The 18,784-nt window shown below is 42.0% G+C and overlaps 1 protein-coding gene and 1 long non-coding RNA gene across 3 annotated transcripts in view; one reads left to right on the top strand and one right to left on the bottom strand.

Annotated features, from left to right (window-relative positions):
• Positions 1-18,784, bottom strand: part of LOC138852718 (uncharacterized) — a 299,461-nt gene that overhangs the window by 30,305 nt on the left and 250,372 nt on the right. The gene's annotated exons all lie outside the window — the stretch shown is intronic.
• Positions 15,570-18,784, top strand: part of Pdk (pyruvate dehydrogenase kinase) — a 57,758-nt gene continuing 54,543 nt past the window's right edge. The window contains exon 1 of one of the 2 annotated variants that reach the window (XM_053781090.2): positions 15,570-15,802. In XM_053781090.2, the coding sequence (XP_053637065.1) occupies positions 15,688-15,802 (115 nt within the window). In that variant the 5' untranslated portion in view covers positions 15,570-15,687. The remainder of the gene's footprint in view (positions 15,803-18,784) is intronic. The other variant, XM_053781091.2, reaches the window with a different exon arrangement.

The raw sequence follows: 18,784 nt of genomic DNA, 5'->3' as shown, positions 1-18,784 counted from the left end.
TGCTCTTCTCCAGACTGAGGGACTGTCCACCTCAAAACTTTAAGGGTGATGGACTGATTACATCGTCTTCAAGTATCTTCTGCTTCTATCAACTTTTCTGTACTCGACTGAAGAAGCCTACTGTGTAGGCGAAACGTTTCGAAATAAAGATACCTAACTGTTGCATATGTGTCTTACCTAACAGGCAGCAGAGAGTTTGCATAAATGGGGAGAAATCAGAGTGGGGAAGCGTCACGAGCGGTGTTCCACAGGGGTCAGTGTTGGGCCCCCTGCTGTTCACAATCTACATAAACGACATAGATGAGGGCATAAAGAGCGACATCGGCAAGTTTGCCGATGACACCAAAATAGGCCGTCGAATTCATTCTGACGAGGACATTCGAGCACTCCAGGAAGATTTGAATAGACTGATGCAGTGGTCGGAGAAGTGGCAGATGCAGTTTAATATAGACAAATGCAAAGTTCTAAATGTTGGACAGGACAATAACCATGCCACATATAAACTAAATAATGTAGATCTTAATATTACGGATTGCAAAAAAGATTTAGGAGTTCTGTTAGGTAAGACACATATGCAACAGTTAGGTATCTTTATTTCGAAACGTTTCGCCTACACAGTAGGCTTCTTCAGTCGAGTACAGAAAAGTTGATAGAAGCAGAAGACACTGCAACACAAGGGTATCTTGGTACAGACCTGCAATCAACTTCGACAACCTCCACTAGTGAGAACGGCTGGATTTGAGAGGGACCTGACCTCACAACATCTGAGTTCTTACCTCTTCTAGTGACCTGGGGCATGGAGCCCCAGACCGACAAAATGAGACTAGTCATGAGGGAGCATTCACCAAATTCAACTTCAATAACAAAAACATAAAGTGGGACCAAGTAAACCAAGTCCTAACCGATATAAGCTGGGAAGATATACTAAGCAACACAGACCCAAACTTATGCCTAGAACAGATTAACTCGGTGGCACTCGATGTATGCACAAGGCTTATTCCTCTAAGAAAAAGGAGGAGTAGATGTAAAATAGAAAGAGACAGGCGCTCCCTTTACAGGCGACGGAAAAGAATAACAGAGCGGCTAAAAGAGGTCAATATATCTGAAATGCGCGGGGAGACACTGGTCAGAGAAATAGCAAGCATCGAACTTAAGCTAAAAGAATCCTTTAGGAGTCAGGAATCGCGGGAAGAACTAAAAGCCATAAATGAAATCGAAAGAAACCCAAAGTATTTCTTCTCCTATGCCAAATCAAAATCGAGAACAACGTCCAGTATTGGGCCCCTACTTAAACAAGATGGGTCCTACACAGATGACAGCAAGGAAATGAGTGAGCTACTCAAGTCCCAATATGACTCAGTTTTTAGCAAGCCGCTAACCAGACTGAGAGTCGAAGACCAAAATGAATTTTTTATGAGAGAGCCACAAAATTTGACTAACACAAGCCTATCCGATGTTATCCTGACGCCAAATGACTTCGAACAGGCGATAAATGACATGCCCATGCACTCTGCCCCAGGGCCAGACTCATGGAACTCTGTGTTCATCAAGAACTGCAAGAAGCCCCTATCACGAGCCTTTTCCATCCTATGGAGAGGGAGCATGGACACGGGGGTCGTCCCTCAGTTACTAAAAACAACAGACATAGCCCCACTCCACAAAGGGGGCAGTAAAGCAACAGCAAAGAACTACAGACCAATAGCACTAACATCCCATATCATAAAAATCTTTGAAAGGGTCCTAAGAAGCAAGATCACCACCCATCTAGAAACCCATCAGTTACACAACCCAGGGCAACATGGGTTTAGAACAGGTCGCTCCTGTCTGTCTCAACTACTGGATCACTACGACAAGGTCCTAAATGCACTAGAAGACAAAAAGAATGCAGATGTAATATATACAGACTTTGCAAAAGCCTTCGACAAGTGTGACCATGGCGTAATAGCGCACAAAATGCGCGCTAAAGGAATAACAGGAAAAGTTGGTCGATGGATCTATAATTTCCTCACTAACAGAACACAGAGAGTAGTCGTCAACAGAGTAAAGTCCGAGGCAGCTACGGTGACAAGCTCTGTCCCACAAGGCACAGTACTAGCTCCCATCTTGTTCCTCATCCTCATATCCGACATAGACAAGGATGTCAGCCACAGCACCGTGTCTTCCTTTGCAGATGACACCCGAATCTGCATGACAGTGTCTTCCATTGCAGACACTGCAAGGCTCCAGGCGGACATCAACCAAATCTTTCAGTGGGCTGCAGAAAACAATATGAAGTTCAACGATGAGAAATTTCAATTACTCAGATATGGTAAACATGAGGAAATTAAATCTTCATCAGAGTACAAAACAAATTCTGGCCACAAAATAGAGCGAAACACCAACGTCAAAGACCTAGGAGTGATTATGTCGGAGGATCTCACCTTCAAGGACCATAACATTGTATCAATCGCATCTGCTAGAAAAATGACAGGATGGATAATGAGAACCTTCAAAACTAGGGAGGCCAAGCCCATGATGACACTCTTCAGGTCACTTGTTCTATCTAGGCTGGAATATTGCTGCACTCTAACAGCACCTTTCAAGGCAGGTGAAATTGCCGACCTAGAAAATGTACAGAGAACTTTCACGGCGCGCATAACGGAGATAAAACACCTCAATTACTGGGAGCGCTTGAGGTTTCTAAACCTGTATTCCCTGGAACGCAGGAGGGAGAGATACATGATTATATACACCTGGAAAATCCTAGAGGGACTAGTACCAAACTTGCACACGAAAATCACTCACTACGAAAGCAAAAGACTTGGCAGACGATGCACCATCCCCCCAATGAAAAGCAGGGGTGTCACTAGCACGTTAAGAGACCATACAATAAGTGTCAGGGGCCCGAGACTGTTCAACTGCCTCCCAGCACACATAAGGGGGATTACCAACAGACCCCTGGCAGTCTTCAAGCTGGCACTGGACAAGCACCTAAAGACAGTTCCTGATCAGCCGGGCTGTGGCTCGTACGTTGGTTTGCGTGCAGCCAGCAGCAACAGCCTGGTTGATCAGGCGCTGATCCACCAGGAGGCCTGGTCACAGACCGGGCCGCGGGGGCGTTGACCCCCGAAACTCTCTCCAGGTAAACTCCAGGTAAACCTCTTGGCGCTATATAAGGCTCCAATTTGTCACTTCATCTCCATATTGTTTCCTACTATGGAACAATGCTCTTCTCCAGACTGAGGGACTGACCACCTCAAAACTTTAAGGGTGATGGACTGATTACATCGTCTTCAAGTATCTTCTGCTTTTATCAACTTTTCTGTACTCGACTGAAGAAGCCTACTGTGTAGGCGAAACGTTTCGAAATAAAGATACCTAACTGTTGCATATGTGTCTTACCTAACAATCTGTCGGTATTTTATACCATTTTAATGTTCACAACAGTGCATAAGTGTTCGTAATAAAGCGAATAGAATCCTTGGCTTCATATCAAGAAGCATAAATAATAGGAGTCCTCAGGTTGTTCTTCAACTCTATACATCCTTGGTTAGGCCTCATTTAGATTATGCTGCACAGTTTTGGTCACCGTATTACAGAATGGATATAAATTCTCTGGAAAATGTACAAAGGAGGATGACAAAGTTGATCCCATGTATCAGAAACCTTCCCTATGAGGATAGACTAAGGGCCCTGAAACTGCACTCTCTAGAAAGACGTAGAATTAGGGGGGATATGATTGAGGTGTATAAATGGAAGACAGGAATAAATAAAGGGGATGTAAATAGTGTGCTGAAAATATCTAGCCTAGACAGGACTCGCAGCAATAAGAACATAAGAACGAAGGAACACTGCAGAAGGCCTACTGGCCCATGCGAGGCAGGTCCAAGTCTCCTACCGGCTTAAACCAATGCACCCAACCTAGTCAGGTCAGGTCATATTGACTTAAGGGAGGAACACGGCAACCGACCTGGTAGCACAAGCTATCAGGTCTAACTCACACCCACCCACATCTACTCATGTATTTATCCAACCTATTTTTAAAGCTACACAGCGTTCTGGCCTCTATAACGGTACTTGGGAGTTTGTTCCACTCATCCACAACTCCCAATATGACTCAGTTTTTAGCAAGCCGCTAACCAGACTGAGAGTCGAAGATCAAAATGAATTTTTTATGAGAGAGCCACAAAATTTGATTAACACAAGCCTATCCGATGTTATCCTGACGCCAAATGACTTCGAACAGGCGATAAATGACATGCCCATGCACTCTGCCCCAGGGCCAGACTCATGGAACTCTGTGTTCATCAAGAACTGCAAGAAGCCCCTATCACGAGCCTTTTCCATCCTATGGAGAGGGAGCATGGACACGGGGGTCGTCCCTCAGTTACTAAAAACAACAGACATAGCCCCACTCCACAAAGGGGGCAGTAAAGCAACAGCAAAGAACTACAGACCAATAGCACTAACATCCCATATCATAAAAATCTTTGAAAGGGTCCTAAGAAGCAAGATCACCACCCATCTAGAAACCCATCAGTTACACAACCCAGGGCAACATGGGTTTAGAACAGGTCGCTCCTGTCTGTCTCAACTACTGGATCACTACGACAAGGTCCTAAATGCACTAGAAGACAAAAAGAATGCAGATGTAATATATACAGACTTTGCAAAAGCCTTCGACAAGTGTGACCATGGCGTAATAGCGCACAAAATGCGCGCTAAAGGAATAACAGGAAAAGTCGGTCGATGGATCTATAATTTCCTCACTAACAGAACACAGAGAGTAGTCGTCAACAGAGTAAAGTCCGAGGCAGCTACGGTGAAAAGCTCTGTTCCACAAGGCACAGTACTAGCTCCCATCTTGTTCCTCATCCTCATATCCGACATAGACAAGGATGTCAGCCACAGCACCGTGTCTTCCTTTGCAGATGACACCCGAATCTGCATGACAGTGTCTTCCATTGCAGACACTGCAAGGCTCCAGGCGGACATCAACCAAATCTTTCAGTGGGCTGCAGAAAACAATATGAAATTCAACGATGAGAAATTTCAATTACTCAGATATGGTAAACATGAGGAAATTAAATCTTCATCAGAGTACAAAACAAATTCTGGCCACAAAATAGAGCGAAACACCAACGTCAAAGACCTGGGAGTGATTATGTCGGAGGATCTCACCTTCAAGGACCATAACATTGTATCAATCGCATCTGCTAGAAAAATGACAGGATGGATAATGAGAACCTTCAAAACTAGGGAGGCCAAGCCCATGATGACACTCTTCAGGTCACTTGTTCTATCTAGGCTGGAATATTGCTGCACTCTAACAGCACCTTTCAAGGCAGGTGAAATTGCCGACCTAGAAAATGTACAGAGAACTTTCACGGCGCGCATAACGGAGATAAAACACCTCAATTACTGGGAGCGCTTGAGGTTTCTAAACCTGTATTCCCTGGAACGCAGGAGGGAGAGATACATGATTATATACACCTGGAAAATCCTAGAGGGACTAGTACCGAACTTGCACACGAAAATCACTCACTACGAAAGCAAAAGACTTGGCAGACGATGCACCATCCCCCCAATGAAAAGCAGGGGTGTCACTAGCACGTTAAGAGACCATACAATAAGTGTCAGGGGCCCGAGACTGTTCAACTGCCTCCCAGCACACATAAGGGGGATTACCAACAGACCCCTGGCAGTCTTCAAGCTAGCACTGGACAAGCACCTAAAGTCAGTTCCTGATCAGCCGGGCTGTGGCTCGTACGTTGGTTTGCGTGCAGCCAGCAGCAACAGCCTGGTTGATCAGGCGCTGATCCACCAGGAGGCCTGGTCACAGACCGGGCCGCGGGGGCGTTGACCCCCGAAACTCTCTCCAGGTAAACTCCAGGTAAACTCCAGGTATTACCAAACCAGTACTTTCCTATGTCCTTCCTGAATCTGAATTTTTCCAACTTAAAACCATTGCTGCGAGTCCTGTCTAGGCTAGATATTTTCAGCACACTATTTACATCCCCTTTATTTATTCCTGTCTTCCATTTATACACCTCAATCATATCCCCCCTAATTCTACGTCTTTCTAGAGAGTGCAGTTTCAGGGCCCTTAGTCTATCCTCATAGGGAAGGTTTCTGATACATGGGATCAACTTTGTCATCCTCCTTTGTACATTTTCCAGAGAATTTATATCCATTCTGTAATACGGTGACCAAAACTGTGCAGCATAATCTAAATGAGGCCTAACCAAGGATGTATAGAGTTGAAGAACAACCTGAGGACTCCTATTATTTATGCTTCTTGATATGAAGCCAAGGATTCTATTAGCTTTATTGCGAACACTTATGCACTGTTGTCTTGGTTTCAGGTTACTGCTAACCAGAACTCCTAAATCTTTTTCGCAATCCGTAATATTAAGATCTACATTATTTAGTTTATATGTGGCATGGTTATTGTCCTGTCCAACATTTAGAACTTTGCATTTGTCTATATTAAACTGCATCTGCCACTTCTCCGACCACTGCATCAGTCTATTCAAATCTTCCTGGAGTGCTCGAATGTCCTCGTCAGAATGAATTCGACGGCCTATTTTGGTGTCATCGGCAAACTTGCCGATGTCGCTCTTTATGCCCTCATCTATGTCGTTTATGTAGATTGTGAACAGCAGGGGGCCCAACACTGACCCCTGTGGAACACCGCTCGTGACACTTCCCCACTCTGATTTCTCCCCATTTATGCAAACTCTCTGCTGCCTATTTGTCAACCATGCCTCTATCCAGGAAAAAATTTCTTCTCCTATTCCATATGCTTTAATTTTCCTCAATAGTCTCTGATGTGGGACCCTGTCAAAAGCCTTACTGAAGTCCATATACACAATATCATATTCATTACCATGATCTACCTCCTCAAATACCTTAGTGAAAAAAGTTAATAAATTCGTAAGGCAGGAACGCCCCTTTGTAAAACCATGCTGAGATTCGTTGATTAATTTATGCTTTTCAAGGTGGCTACGAACTGCCTCGGCAATTATTGATTCCACAAGTGCAGTGGTCAGTCGTCACGTGAGGTCACAGACCCTGAGCTGCTTTGGGGATTAGCGTGGACGGTTACAAAGCATGGCTTGCTTCTGCAGTGTTTTAAAAACTGATGTTGGAGAGTTGAAGGAGGAGGTCTTGCTTCTCCAGGAGGAGATTAGGAGGCTGAAGGTCCACCTCAATGGGTCTGGGAGAGAGTGTGAGGTGGCTGGAGTTGTGGGGAATGAGACTTCTAGCAGTGAGGTGCAGTCTGTCTCTCGCTGTAAGGAGGCTGTAGTTGGGGAGGTAGCAACGGCTACCATCAGTGAGGTGCAGCCCAGCACCTGCTACAAGTGGCGAGTTGTTCACAGTAATGGGAGGCGCATCAGAATAAGGAAAGTTAAGAGTGAAGATCTGAAGGTAGGAAATCGCTTCTCTGTTCTCCAGGATGAATGTACTTCAGTGGCCAGTGAAGGTAAGGGTACTACTGCCCCTGCTAATGAAGGTAAGCGCATTCTTGTGGTTGGTGACTCTCAGGTAAGATATATTGACTGTGCTTTTTGTAATAGGAATAAGAAGATGAGAGATAGAGTGTGCTTCCCTGGAGCTGGTGTTGGGGACATTGTCAACAGGCTGGATAATATCATGTCAGGTAATGGGAACAAGCCCATTATCTGTCTCAGTGCTGGTGGAAATGATATTGGGAAGGGTAGGAGAGAAGAGCTGCTAGATAAGTACAGGTCAGCTATAGATTTCATTAAGTCTAAGGGAGGGATCCCAATCATATGTAGCATCTTGCCTAGAAGGGGAGTAGGAAATGAATGGTTGTCTAGGGCAATTGGTGTAAATTGCTGGCTAGACAGATACTGCAAGGAACTTGCAATCCCATTCATTGACAACTGGAACAACTTTTATGGCAAACATGATATGTATGCAAGGGATGGGGTACATCTCTCTGGGTCAGGGGTGGTAGCACTTGCAGACTCGATTGAGAAGGTCATTGGTGAAATGCCTATGATTTTAAACTGATGGAAGATAGAGGTATGGGTGTGTGTGGGAAACAAGCAGGTTGCAACACTAGGGTTGGAAACAGTAAATGTATAAAAGGCATTCAGCATGAAGTTATAAATAAAGACAATAGAACAGGTCAGCAAACAAAGGGGGACAGCAGAGGGCAGCAAGGGACTAGCTCCCTTAAGGTTTACTATACTAATAGCAGGAGTGTTAGAAATAAGATAGATGAGCTAAGATTAATTGCAAGTGCAGGAAACATAGATATTATTGCTATAACAGAGACCTGGCTCAATCTGAAAGATAGAGAGATGCCCTCTGAATGTCACATACAAGGCTATAAATTATTCCACACTGACAGGGTCAACAGGAAAGGTGGTGGAGTAGCGATGTATGTCAGAGACAATTTAAATTGTTGTGTTAGACAAGATATTAAATTAGAAGCGTCAGCCACTGAATCTGTTTGGTTACAGCTTCTCGAGGGCCGAGAAAAACTAATTTTGGGTGTGATTTACAGGGCCCCAAATCTTGATAGGGAGTGCAGTAAACTTCTATGGGACGAAATTCGTAAGGCATCTACATACGAAAATGTTGTGCTAATGGGAGATTTCAACTATAGCCAGATTGACTGGAGCAATTTGACAGGAAATTTAGAGTCGGGTGACTTTCTTGATACGATCCAGGATTGTTTTTTAAAACAGTTTGTGACAGAGCCAACTAGGGGAAATAACCTCCTTGACTTGGTTCTTGCCAGTAGGGAAACACTAATTAATAATCTTGAGGTTAATGATGAGCTTGGGGAGAGTGATCACAAATCACTCAGTTTTAATATATCATGGAATTCCCCTAATAATGGCAATCAAGTCTCCGTCCCTGACTTTCGCTTGGCTGATTTCATAGGACTGAAAAATTACTTAGGTGGGCAGAACTGGAATGACCTGACTAAGGGTCAGGTAGGTGGTGATGGTTGCCGATATGATGCTTTCCAGGGCATAGTTCTAGCTGCTCAGTCAAATTATGTTCCAAATAGGGAAATCAGATCAAACAAAAATGATCCTAAATGGATGAACAATAGATTAAAATATCTGATTGGTCAAAAGAGAGGCATATATAGGCAAATCAAAAGAGGAGAGGGGCAATTAAGAAATCGATATATTCAGTTAAAGAGAGAAATAAAAAAGGGAATTAGAAAAGCAAAAAGAGATTATGAGGTTAAAGTTGCAAAAGAATCGAAGACTAACCCAAAAGGATTCTTTCAGGTATACAGAAGTAAGATCAGGGACAAGATAGGCCCACTCAAAAGTTCCTCGGGTCAGCTCACTGACAGTGATAAGGAAATGTGTAGAATTTTTAACACATACTTCCTCTCAGTTTTTACACAGGAGGATACCAGCGATATTCCAGTAATGATAAATTATGTAGAACAGGACGATAATAAACTGTGCACTATTAGGGTCACAAGTGACATGGTCCTTAGGCAAATAGATAAATTAAAACCTAACAAATCCCCAGGCCCTGATGAACTGTATGCAAGGGTTCTAAAGGAATGTAAAGAGGAGCTTAGCACACCTTTGGCTAATCTTTTCAACATATCACTACAAACTGGCATGGTGCCAGATAAGTGGAAAATGGCAAATGTGATACCTATTTTCAAAACAGGTGACAGGTCCTTAGCTTCGAACTATAGACCAATAAGCCTAACCTCCATAGTGGGAAAATTTATGGAATCAATAATTGCCGAGGCAGTTCGTAGCCATCTTGAAAAGCATAAATTAATCAACGAATCTCAGCATGGTTTTACAAAGGGGCGTTCCTGCCTTACGAATTTATTAACTTTTTTCACTAAGGTATTTGAGGAGGTAGATCATGGTAATGAATATGATATTGTGTATATGGACTTCAGTAAGGCTTTTGACAGGGTCCCACATCAGAGACTATTGAGGAAAATTAAAGCACATGGAATAGGAGGAGAAATTTTTTTCCTGGATAGAGGCATGGTTGACAAATAGGCAGCAGAGAGTTTGCATAAATGGGGAGAAATCAGAGTGGGGAAGCGTCACGAGCGGTGTTCCACAGGGGTCAGTGTTGGGCCCCCTCCTGTTCACAATCTACATAAACGACATAGATGAGGGCATAAAGAGCGACATCGGCAAGTTTGCCGATGACACCAAAATAGGCCGTCGAATTCATTCTGACGAGGACATTCGAGCACTCCAGGAAGATTTGAATAGACTGATGCAGTGGTCGGAGAAGTGGCAGATGCAGTTTAATATAGACAAATGCAAAGTTCTAAATGTTGGACAGGACAATAACCATGCCACATATAAACTAAATAATGTAGATCTTAATATTACGGATTGCGAAAAAGATTTAGGAGTTCTGGTTAGCAGTAATCTGAAACCAAGACAACAGTGCATAAGTGTTCGCAATAAAGCTAATAGAATCCTTGGCTTCATATCAAGAAGCATAAATAATAGGAGTCCTCAGGTTGTTCTTCAACTCTATACATCCTTGGTTAGGCCTCATTTAGATTATGCTGCCCAGTTTTGGTCACCGTATTACAGAATGGATATAAATTCTCTGGAAAATGTACAAAGGAGGATGACAAAGATGATCCCATGTATCAGAAACCTTCCCTATGAGGATAGACTAAGGGCCCTGAAACTGCACTCTCTAGAAAGACGTAGAATTAGGGGGGATATGATTGAGGTGTATAAATGGAAGACAGGAATAAATAAAGGGGATGTAAATAGTGTGCTGAAAATATCTAGCCTAGACAGGACTCGCAGCAATGGTTTTAAGTTGGAAAAATTGAGATTCAGGAAGGATATAGGAAAGTACTGGTTTGGTAATAGAGTTGTGGATGAGTGGAACAAACTCCCAAGTACCGTTATAGAGGCCAGAACGTTGTGTAGCTTTAAAAATAGGTTGGATAAATACATGAGTAGATGTGGGTGGGTGTGAGTTAGACCTGATAGCTTGTGCTAACAGGTCGGTTGCCGTGTTCCTCCGTTAAGTCAATGTGACCTGACCTGACTAGGTTGGGTGCATTGGCTTAAGCCGGTAGGAGACTTGGACCTGCCTCGCATGGGCCAGTAGGCCTTCTGCAGTGTTCCTTCGTTCTTATGTTCTTATGTTCTTATGTTAGGTAAGACACATATGCAACAGTTAGACAACTTTATTCCGAAACGTTTCGCCTACACAGTAGGCTTCTTCAGTCGAATACAGAAAGTAGGCAGGAACAGTAGAGATGTGAAGACGATGTAATCAGTCCATCACCCTTGAAGTCGTAGAATTTGAGGGACCTGACCTCCCAGCATCTGAGTTCTTACCTCTTCTAGTGACCTACGTCTCACTTCTTGGCGCTATGAGGAAATGGTATGGTGATACCGACAAGATGTGGAAAAAGACACTTATGTACAGTTCAGGACATTTATTAAAGGAAACGTTTCGCCACGAGTGGCTTCTTCAGTCCTAATACAGAGAAAACTAAGAAAACACACATATATATAGTGGTGGGAGTCAGGTGAGGTGAAGCGTGGGTAGAGGTGGTAATAGTAGTAGTAGTAGTAATTGAACTAAGGAGGTGAGGTTAGAGAGGGACCTGCTGGCATCAAGTAACACCAGTTCCCAGGATGGGTAATATCCTCTTGCTTAGTAATTTTGAAATACTGTAAATACTCAAGTATCTTCTGCTTCTATCAACTTTTCTGTACTCGACTGAAGAAGCCTACTGTGTAGGCGAAACGTTTCGAAATAAAGATACCTAACTGTTGCATATGTGTCTTACCTAACAAATACATGAGTAGATGTGGGTGGGTGTGAGTTAGACCTGATAGCTTGTGCTACCAGGTCGGTTGCCGTGTTCCTCCCTTAAGTCAATGTGACCTGACCTGACTAGTTGAAGATTGAGACACTTATGCAGCATATGGGAATCTTTATTCAGGAAACGTTTCGCCACACAGTGGCTTCATCAGTCCAATACAAAGAGGAAGGCGTAAGGAGAGGAGGAGTATGAGGTAATCAGTCCCGCAGCCTGGAGTCGATGTGTTCAGTCCATCAATCTTGTAGAATGTACAGCATAGGGCCGTAGACGTGGCTTATATACTGTAGTGAGGTGAGGTGGATGGTACCACTATGACCCCGCCTCCGCCTGCTTCAGCTCACCTCACTACAGTATATAAGCCACGTCTACGGCCCTATGCTGTACATTCTACAAGATTGATGGACTGAACACATCGACTCCAGGCTGAGGGACTGATTACCTCATACTCCTCCTCTCCTTACGCCTTCCTCTTTGTATTGGACTGATGAAGCCACTGTGTGGCGAAACGTTTCCTGAATAAAGATTCCCATATGCTGCATAAGTGTCTCAACATGTGCAACTCTTGGGTATCTTTATTGAGGAAACGTTTCGCCACACAGTGGCTTCATCAGTCCATACAAAGGAGAATCTTGAAGAACAGGAGGAGAATGAGGTAATCAGTCCCTCAACCTTGAGTCGATGTGGTCAGTCCATCAATCTTGAATAGAATACGGCATACGTGCTGAGGAGCTTATAAACCGTTGGCAGGAGAGGTGCAGCAGTCATAGGTGGTGTAACATTTGTTCAATGTTGAAGTAGGTCGTGCCCAAGAATTAGGCAAGCAAAGAATTCCCAAGTATTAAGATCCCAAGAAGTTGCAGTGTCTGACAGGTTTGTAGATGAATGGTTCAGAGAACCGACATGCAACTTCTTGGGATCTTAATACTTGGGAATTCTTCGCTTGCCTAATTCTTGGGCACGACCGGTGGTCTGGTGGCTAAAGCTCCCGCTTCACACACGGAGGGCCTGGGTTCGATTCCCGGCGGGTGGAAATTCCGACACGTTTCCTTACACCTATTGTCCTGTTCACCTAGCAGCAAATAGGTACCTGGGTGTTAGTCGACTGGTGTGGGTCGCATCCTGGGGGACAAGATTAAGGACCCCAATGGAAATAAGTTAGTCCTCGATGACGCACTGACTTTCTTGGGTTATCCTGGGTGGCTAACCCTCCGGGGTTAAAAATCCGAACGAAATCTTATCTTATAAGCCACAGTGCCGTGTCTTCCTTTGCAGATGACTCCTGAATCTGCATAACACTGTCCTCCATTGAAGACACTGCAAGGCTCCAGGTGGATATCAACCAAATCATTAAATGGGCTGCAGAAAACAATATGAAGTTTAACGATTAGAAATTTCAATTACTACGATATGGTAAACGTGAGGAAATTAAAATTTCATCGGAGTATAAAACAAATTCCAACCACACAATAGAGCGAAAAACTAACGTCAAAGACTTGGGAGTGATCATGTCCGAAGATCTCACCATCAAGGACCATAACACTATCAATAAGTGTGAGGGGCCCAAGACTATTCAACTGCCTTCCAGCATGCATAAGGGGAATACCAATAGACCCCTAGCTGTCTTCAAGCAGGCCTTGGACAGGCACCTAAAGTCGGTACCTGACCAACCGGGCTGTGGTTCGTACGTTGGTTTGCGTGCGGCCAGCAGTAACAGCCTGCTTGATCAGGCCCTGATCCACCATGAGGCCTAGTCACAGACCGGGCCGCGGGGGCACTGATACTATGGAAATAAATGGTATAAAATACCGACACAATGGCAATATAAACACAAATGCAGTATAATGTGCAGTATAACGTAGTTCTGTTTGTGACTTGAAAAAGCCCACTGTGTGGGCGAAACGTAGTCAATAAAGGATCACATTATACTGCATTTGTGTTTATATTGGCACTGATACTATATCCAAACTGATCATCAACAGGATATTGTCGGTATTGTATATCTGTCTTGCACAGGATATTGCTAATTTTCGAGTGTTGAAACCCTATTACTACTACTACTACTACTAGTAAGTAAGTTTATTCAGGTATACACAAATACAGTTACATAGAATTATGGAAATATAAACACATATGCCGTATAATGTGATCCTTTATTGACAACGTTTCACCCACACAGTGGGCTTTTTCAAGTCACACACAGTGTGGGTGAAACGTTGTCATAAAGGATGACATTATACTGCATATGTGTTTATATTTCCATTGTGTCGGTATTTTATACCATTTATTTACATAGAATTATCATACATAGCAGCATATGTGTAGAGAACCTAGGATAACCCAAAAAAGTCAGACTACTACTACTACTACTACTACTACTACTACTACTACTACTACTACTACTACTACTACTACTACTACCATCCTCTCGCGGCCTGCCAATATATTAGCCATTCGTTGCGAAACGTTTCCTTTAATTGTCATAAACTGTACATTTGGTATAAGAGTTAAAAATTGTTTGATTTCATTGGGTTATCCTAGATTAAATCTACATAAGTTATCACATATGTATGTATGCAGCCTTAACGTGTTTTCAAGATCATTATACGGATTTATAACACTGTGAAATCGTTTGTAGAGTTCCTTAATAAAGCCAGCCCATCTTATCGTACCTGAGGCGCGGGTGCCAAGCTCTATTTGGCGGGGATTTTCCACTCCTTTCTCGGTGCTACATCGAAAGACTCCTAAAACTGCCAAAACAACAGGTGGTTTTTTAACATTAAATTAATTCTGTTTGAGGAACAAAATTAAATTAATCCTTGGAAATAAGCAACTATGTTATCTTGTTTTTCCACTACACTATTTAATGGTCCCAAGTCGGACCGAAACGTCGTCATAAATTTCAGTCTCCTATGGAGGGGTTATTTATGTAATGTTCCTCGTTTGTTAACCATTACATAAATATATTTAACGTGTGAAAGAAGTTAGCAAAATAATGAGTAATGAGTTATGCAATGTGATAAAGATTATCTTTAGGTAAGGTACTGAAGCAAATTCTTTGATGGCTCTGGTAAAAGGCAGTAGGCCTGCTGCAGTGTTCCTCCATTTTTATGTTCTTATTATATAATTAATGTAATAATGTTGGTAGAATTACCGACAATATGTAAAGTAAAAGGACACAAGTGCAACTAATGTGACATTTTATTGTGGCAACGTTTCGCTCTCCAGGAGTTTTGTCAAGCCGTAACGGCTTGACAAAGCTCCTGGAGAGCGAAATGTTCCCACAATAAAATGTCACATTAGTTGCAATTGTTTCATTTTACTTTAAATATAATTAATATAGAAATAGCTGACATTATAACATACTTTATACAAGGCTCCTGGTTATATACACAAATAACTCGCACATAAAAGAGAGAAGCCTACGACGACGTTTCGGTCCGACTTGGACCATTGACAATCTCTGATATTAAGTGCAACAATCTGGATTATTTTTGTAAGGCAGTTTATAACAATGTACCTGTATAGCACAATAATTCATATTCCAACTGTTACTGAAGTACGCATTGTATGTGGCCAATAATTGAATGATTGACAATGTGGACAAAGATTCGCCTTTAGGTAGGAAATTTCGATAAGTCATACGGACCTCCATATAGGTTACCAGGTACGAATGACGTAATGAATGTGGCAACATTGTTGGAACACAGCGGCAGCAGCTGCGCAGATGACGTGCTCAGTAGTGCACCACTGAGCTGTCAGACATCCGTGCCAGCTGAGAGTATACGGATGTATCCTTGGGGTCCCAAGTTAGTTCTGTACTTGTGCAAGCATCGCAAGCATCCCAGCTCCGTGTATCCACCATGAGGATCTACAGGGTGTTATACCGCCAAGCTCGGGCTCTCATGGAACAGAGACTCGATTATTACTCTCAATTTAACCCATCTCCCTTGTCCATGCAACAATTTACGGATTTTGGTGAGTAAAATTATTTTTTTTTAATCTTGTATTAATGTTGGTAGAATTACTGACAATATTTTAGGTAAAGGGACATAGGTGCATCTAATGTGACATTTTATTGTGGCAACGTTTCGCTATCCAGGAGTGGAGAGAAACGTTGCCACAGTCAAATGTCACATTAGTTGCACCTGTGTCCTTTTACCTAACACTATAAATCCTGTTTTAAAGTTTCGAGACACACGAAACTCGACATTGTTTCACAAGGAAAGTTTTAAGTTAGAGCAGGTTTCCCGTGAGCGTCGCGCAGATCATCACGTAGGCCACACTACTTTTCTCAGAATGACATTACATTCCCATGACTTTTTTTCCCCTGCATGTTCTTGAAGGCCCTTATCTTATCTTATTTTCTTACATGAACGATAACTCGCATTCTGTTGATCATCAAACAACGAACTTTAGTCATGATAAATGTATTCATTATAACGGGGCCGTAGTACGCGTGTTTTTTTTTAATTTCATTATTTTGATTAGTATTAATCGATAAAATGTGTTTTGTGTTTAACTTTGTCCTGTCCTGTAGGCATATTGTTTGTCGGCAAAATAATGGAGGTGCTTTCGATAACAAAAATTTGTTACGTGCCTCGAAGACCCTACACATTTAAACTGATAGAATAAGTAAAATCTTTGTCAATTTGTAAATTAATTTCTCTAAATTAATCGAATAATGCAAACTTGAGCATTAATACGAGGTTGCGGTACTTAAAAATGAGACTTTCTTTGTTAGAAAGCCAGTACTGTACCTAATTCGGACCCAACGGACTCTTTAACGTGACTGGTTACGTAACCGTTAAGACACCGCTGTTAGTTTAATAGTTTTATTTCCTTAAATATGATGTGTTAAAATAGCACTGCTAGTACTGCTGATTTAATTATGAAATGTGTTAAAACACGGATAATAAATAAGTAAATGATTTTATTTTCTCCACCTTTGGCACCTGGGCAGGACCTCTCTCCCCATTGCAGAATTTATCTAAAAGTTCACTCTGTCGCATTGGTCGAATTTAATATAATTGATTGGAGTGCTCGAAGCCTTTAGTTATTTAATTTCTTCATGCTGTGCTCATTAAATGTTTTCCAAATGTTTAAGCCACTTTGTCGGTATCGATTATCAACGTTAAAGCCAATGTGTCGGTATTTTATACCATTTATTTCCACCGTTAAAGCCAATACAGAACTGTTTTCTAGATGAATATTGTAGATGAATGGTTAAAAGAACCGACACGTTAGACACATGTGCAACTCTTGGGTATCTTTATTGAGGAAACGTTTCAATCACACAGTGGCTTGTAAAGTAAAAGGACACAAGTGCAACTAATGTGACATTTATTGTGGCAACGTTTCGTTCTCCAGGAGCTTTATCAAGCCTTGATCAATGTCACATAAAGATACCCAAGAGTAGCAAATGTCACATTAGTTGCACTTGTGTGCTTTTACTTTACATATTGTCGGTAATTCTACCAACTTTATTACACACTGGCTTCATCAGTCCATACATAGAAGAAACTTGAAGAACAGGAGGAGAATGAGGTAATCAGTCCTTCAACCTTGAGTCGATGTGGTCAGTCCATCAAGTCAAGATTGGTAGGTAAGACACATAGGCAACAGTTAGGCAACTTTATTCCGAAACGTTTCGCCTACACAGTAGGCTTCTTCAGTCGAATACAGAAAGTAGGCAGGAACAGTAGAGATGTGAAGACGATGTAATCAGTCCATCACCCATAGTATGAAACAATATGTTTCATACTATGGAACAATGCTCTTCTCCAGACTGAGGGACTGACCACCTCTAAACTTTAAGGGTGATGGACTGATTACATCGTCTTCACATCTCTACTGTTCCTGCCTACTTTCTGTATTCGACTGAAGAAGCCTACTGTGTAGGCGAAACGTTTCGAAATAAAGATGCCTAACTGTTGCATATGTGTCTTAATTTATATCGCCTTTGTTTATACATATCGTCCACTTGTATAACTCGCCGATATCTCTCATTTTAAATCTTTCAAGATAGTGAGGGTTCATGGTTCAATCTCTTCTCGTATGAGATTCCTTATAAAGTGAAAGATTACTTGTACGGATCAAAGTTCAAGTAACTTAGTAGGTAAAACACGTGCAACTAATGTGACATTTTATTGCGGCAACGTTTCGCACTGCAGGAGCTTTGTCAGTACATTCATTGGAATCTTTGCCCAACACAGAAGTAGACTTAAAACAATATTCTGAATACTTGAAATAATTATTGAAGGTCATCATTTAGTTTAGGCCTGGGTGTGTAGTTTTTTACTATGCAGATTGTGAAAAAAAGACGTGTACAATTCAGGAGATTTATTAAAGGAAACTTTTCGCCACGAATGACTTCAGTCCTAATACAGAGATAACTACGAAAGTATTAATGTTTGTAGAATTACCGACAATGTTAGGTAAAAGGACACAAGTGCAACTAATGTGATATTTTATTGTAGCAACGTTTTTTCTCTCCGGAGCGAAAAGATGCCACAATAAAATGTCACATTTGTGTCCTTTTACCGAACATAACTAAAACGAGTATATATATATATATATATATATATATATATATATATATATATATATATATATATTTATATATATTTATATATATTTATATATAGGCAGGAGTCAGGTGGAAGGTCGCGTGAGTAGTAGACTCCTGCCAACTACATATACTCGTCTTAATTATCTATATATTAGATGTATTGTAGATGAATGGTTCACAGAACCGACACGTTGATAAATTACACATGTGCAACTCTTGGGTATCTTTATTGAGGAAACGTTTCGCCACAGTGGCTTCATCAGTCCATACAAAGGGAGAATCATGAACAGGAGGAGAATGGGGTAATCAGTCCCTCAACCTTGAGTAGATGTGGTCGGTCCACCAATCTTGAATGGAATACGGCATAAGTGCGGAGGAGCTTATAAACC

This window comes from Cherax quadricarinatus, chromosome 15 (genome assembly GCF_038502225.1).
Source record: "Cherax quadricarinatus isolate ZL_2023a chromosome 15, ASM3850222v1, whole genome shotgun sequence".
Lineage (NCBI taxonomy): Eukaryota > Metazoa > Arthropoda > Malacostraca > Decapoda > Parastacidae > Cherax > Cherax quadricarinatus.
This window is presented reverse-complemented; position numbering and strand designations above follow the sequence as displayed.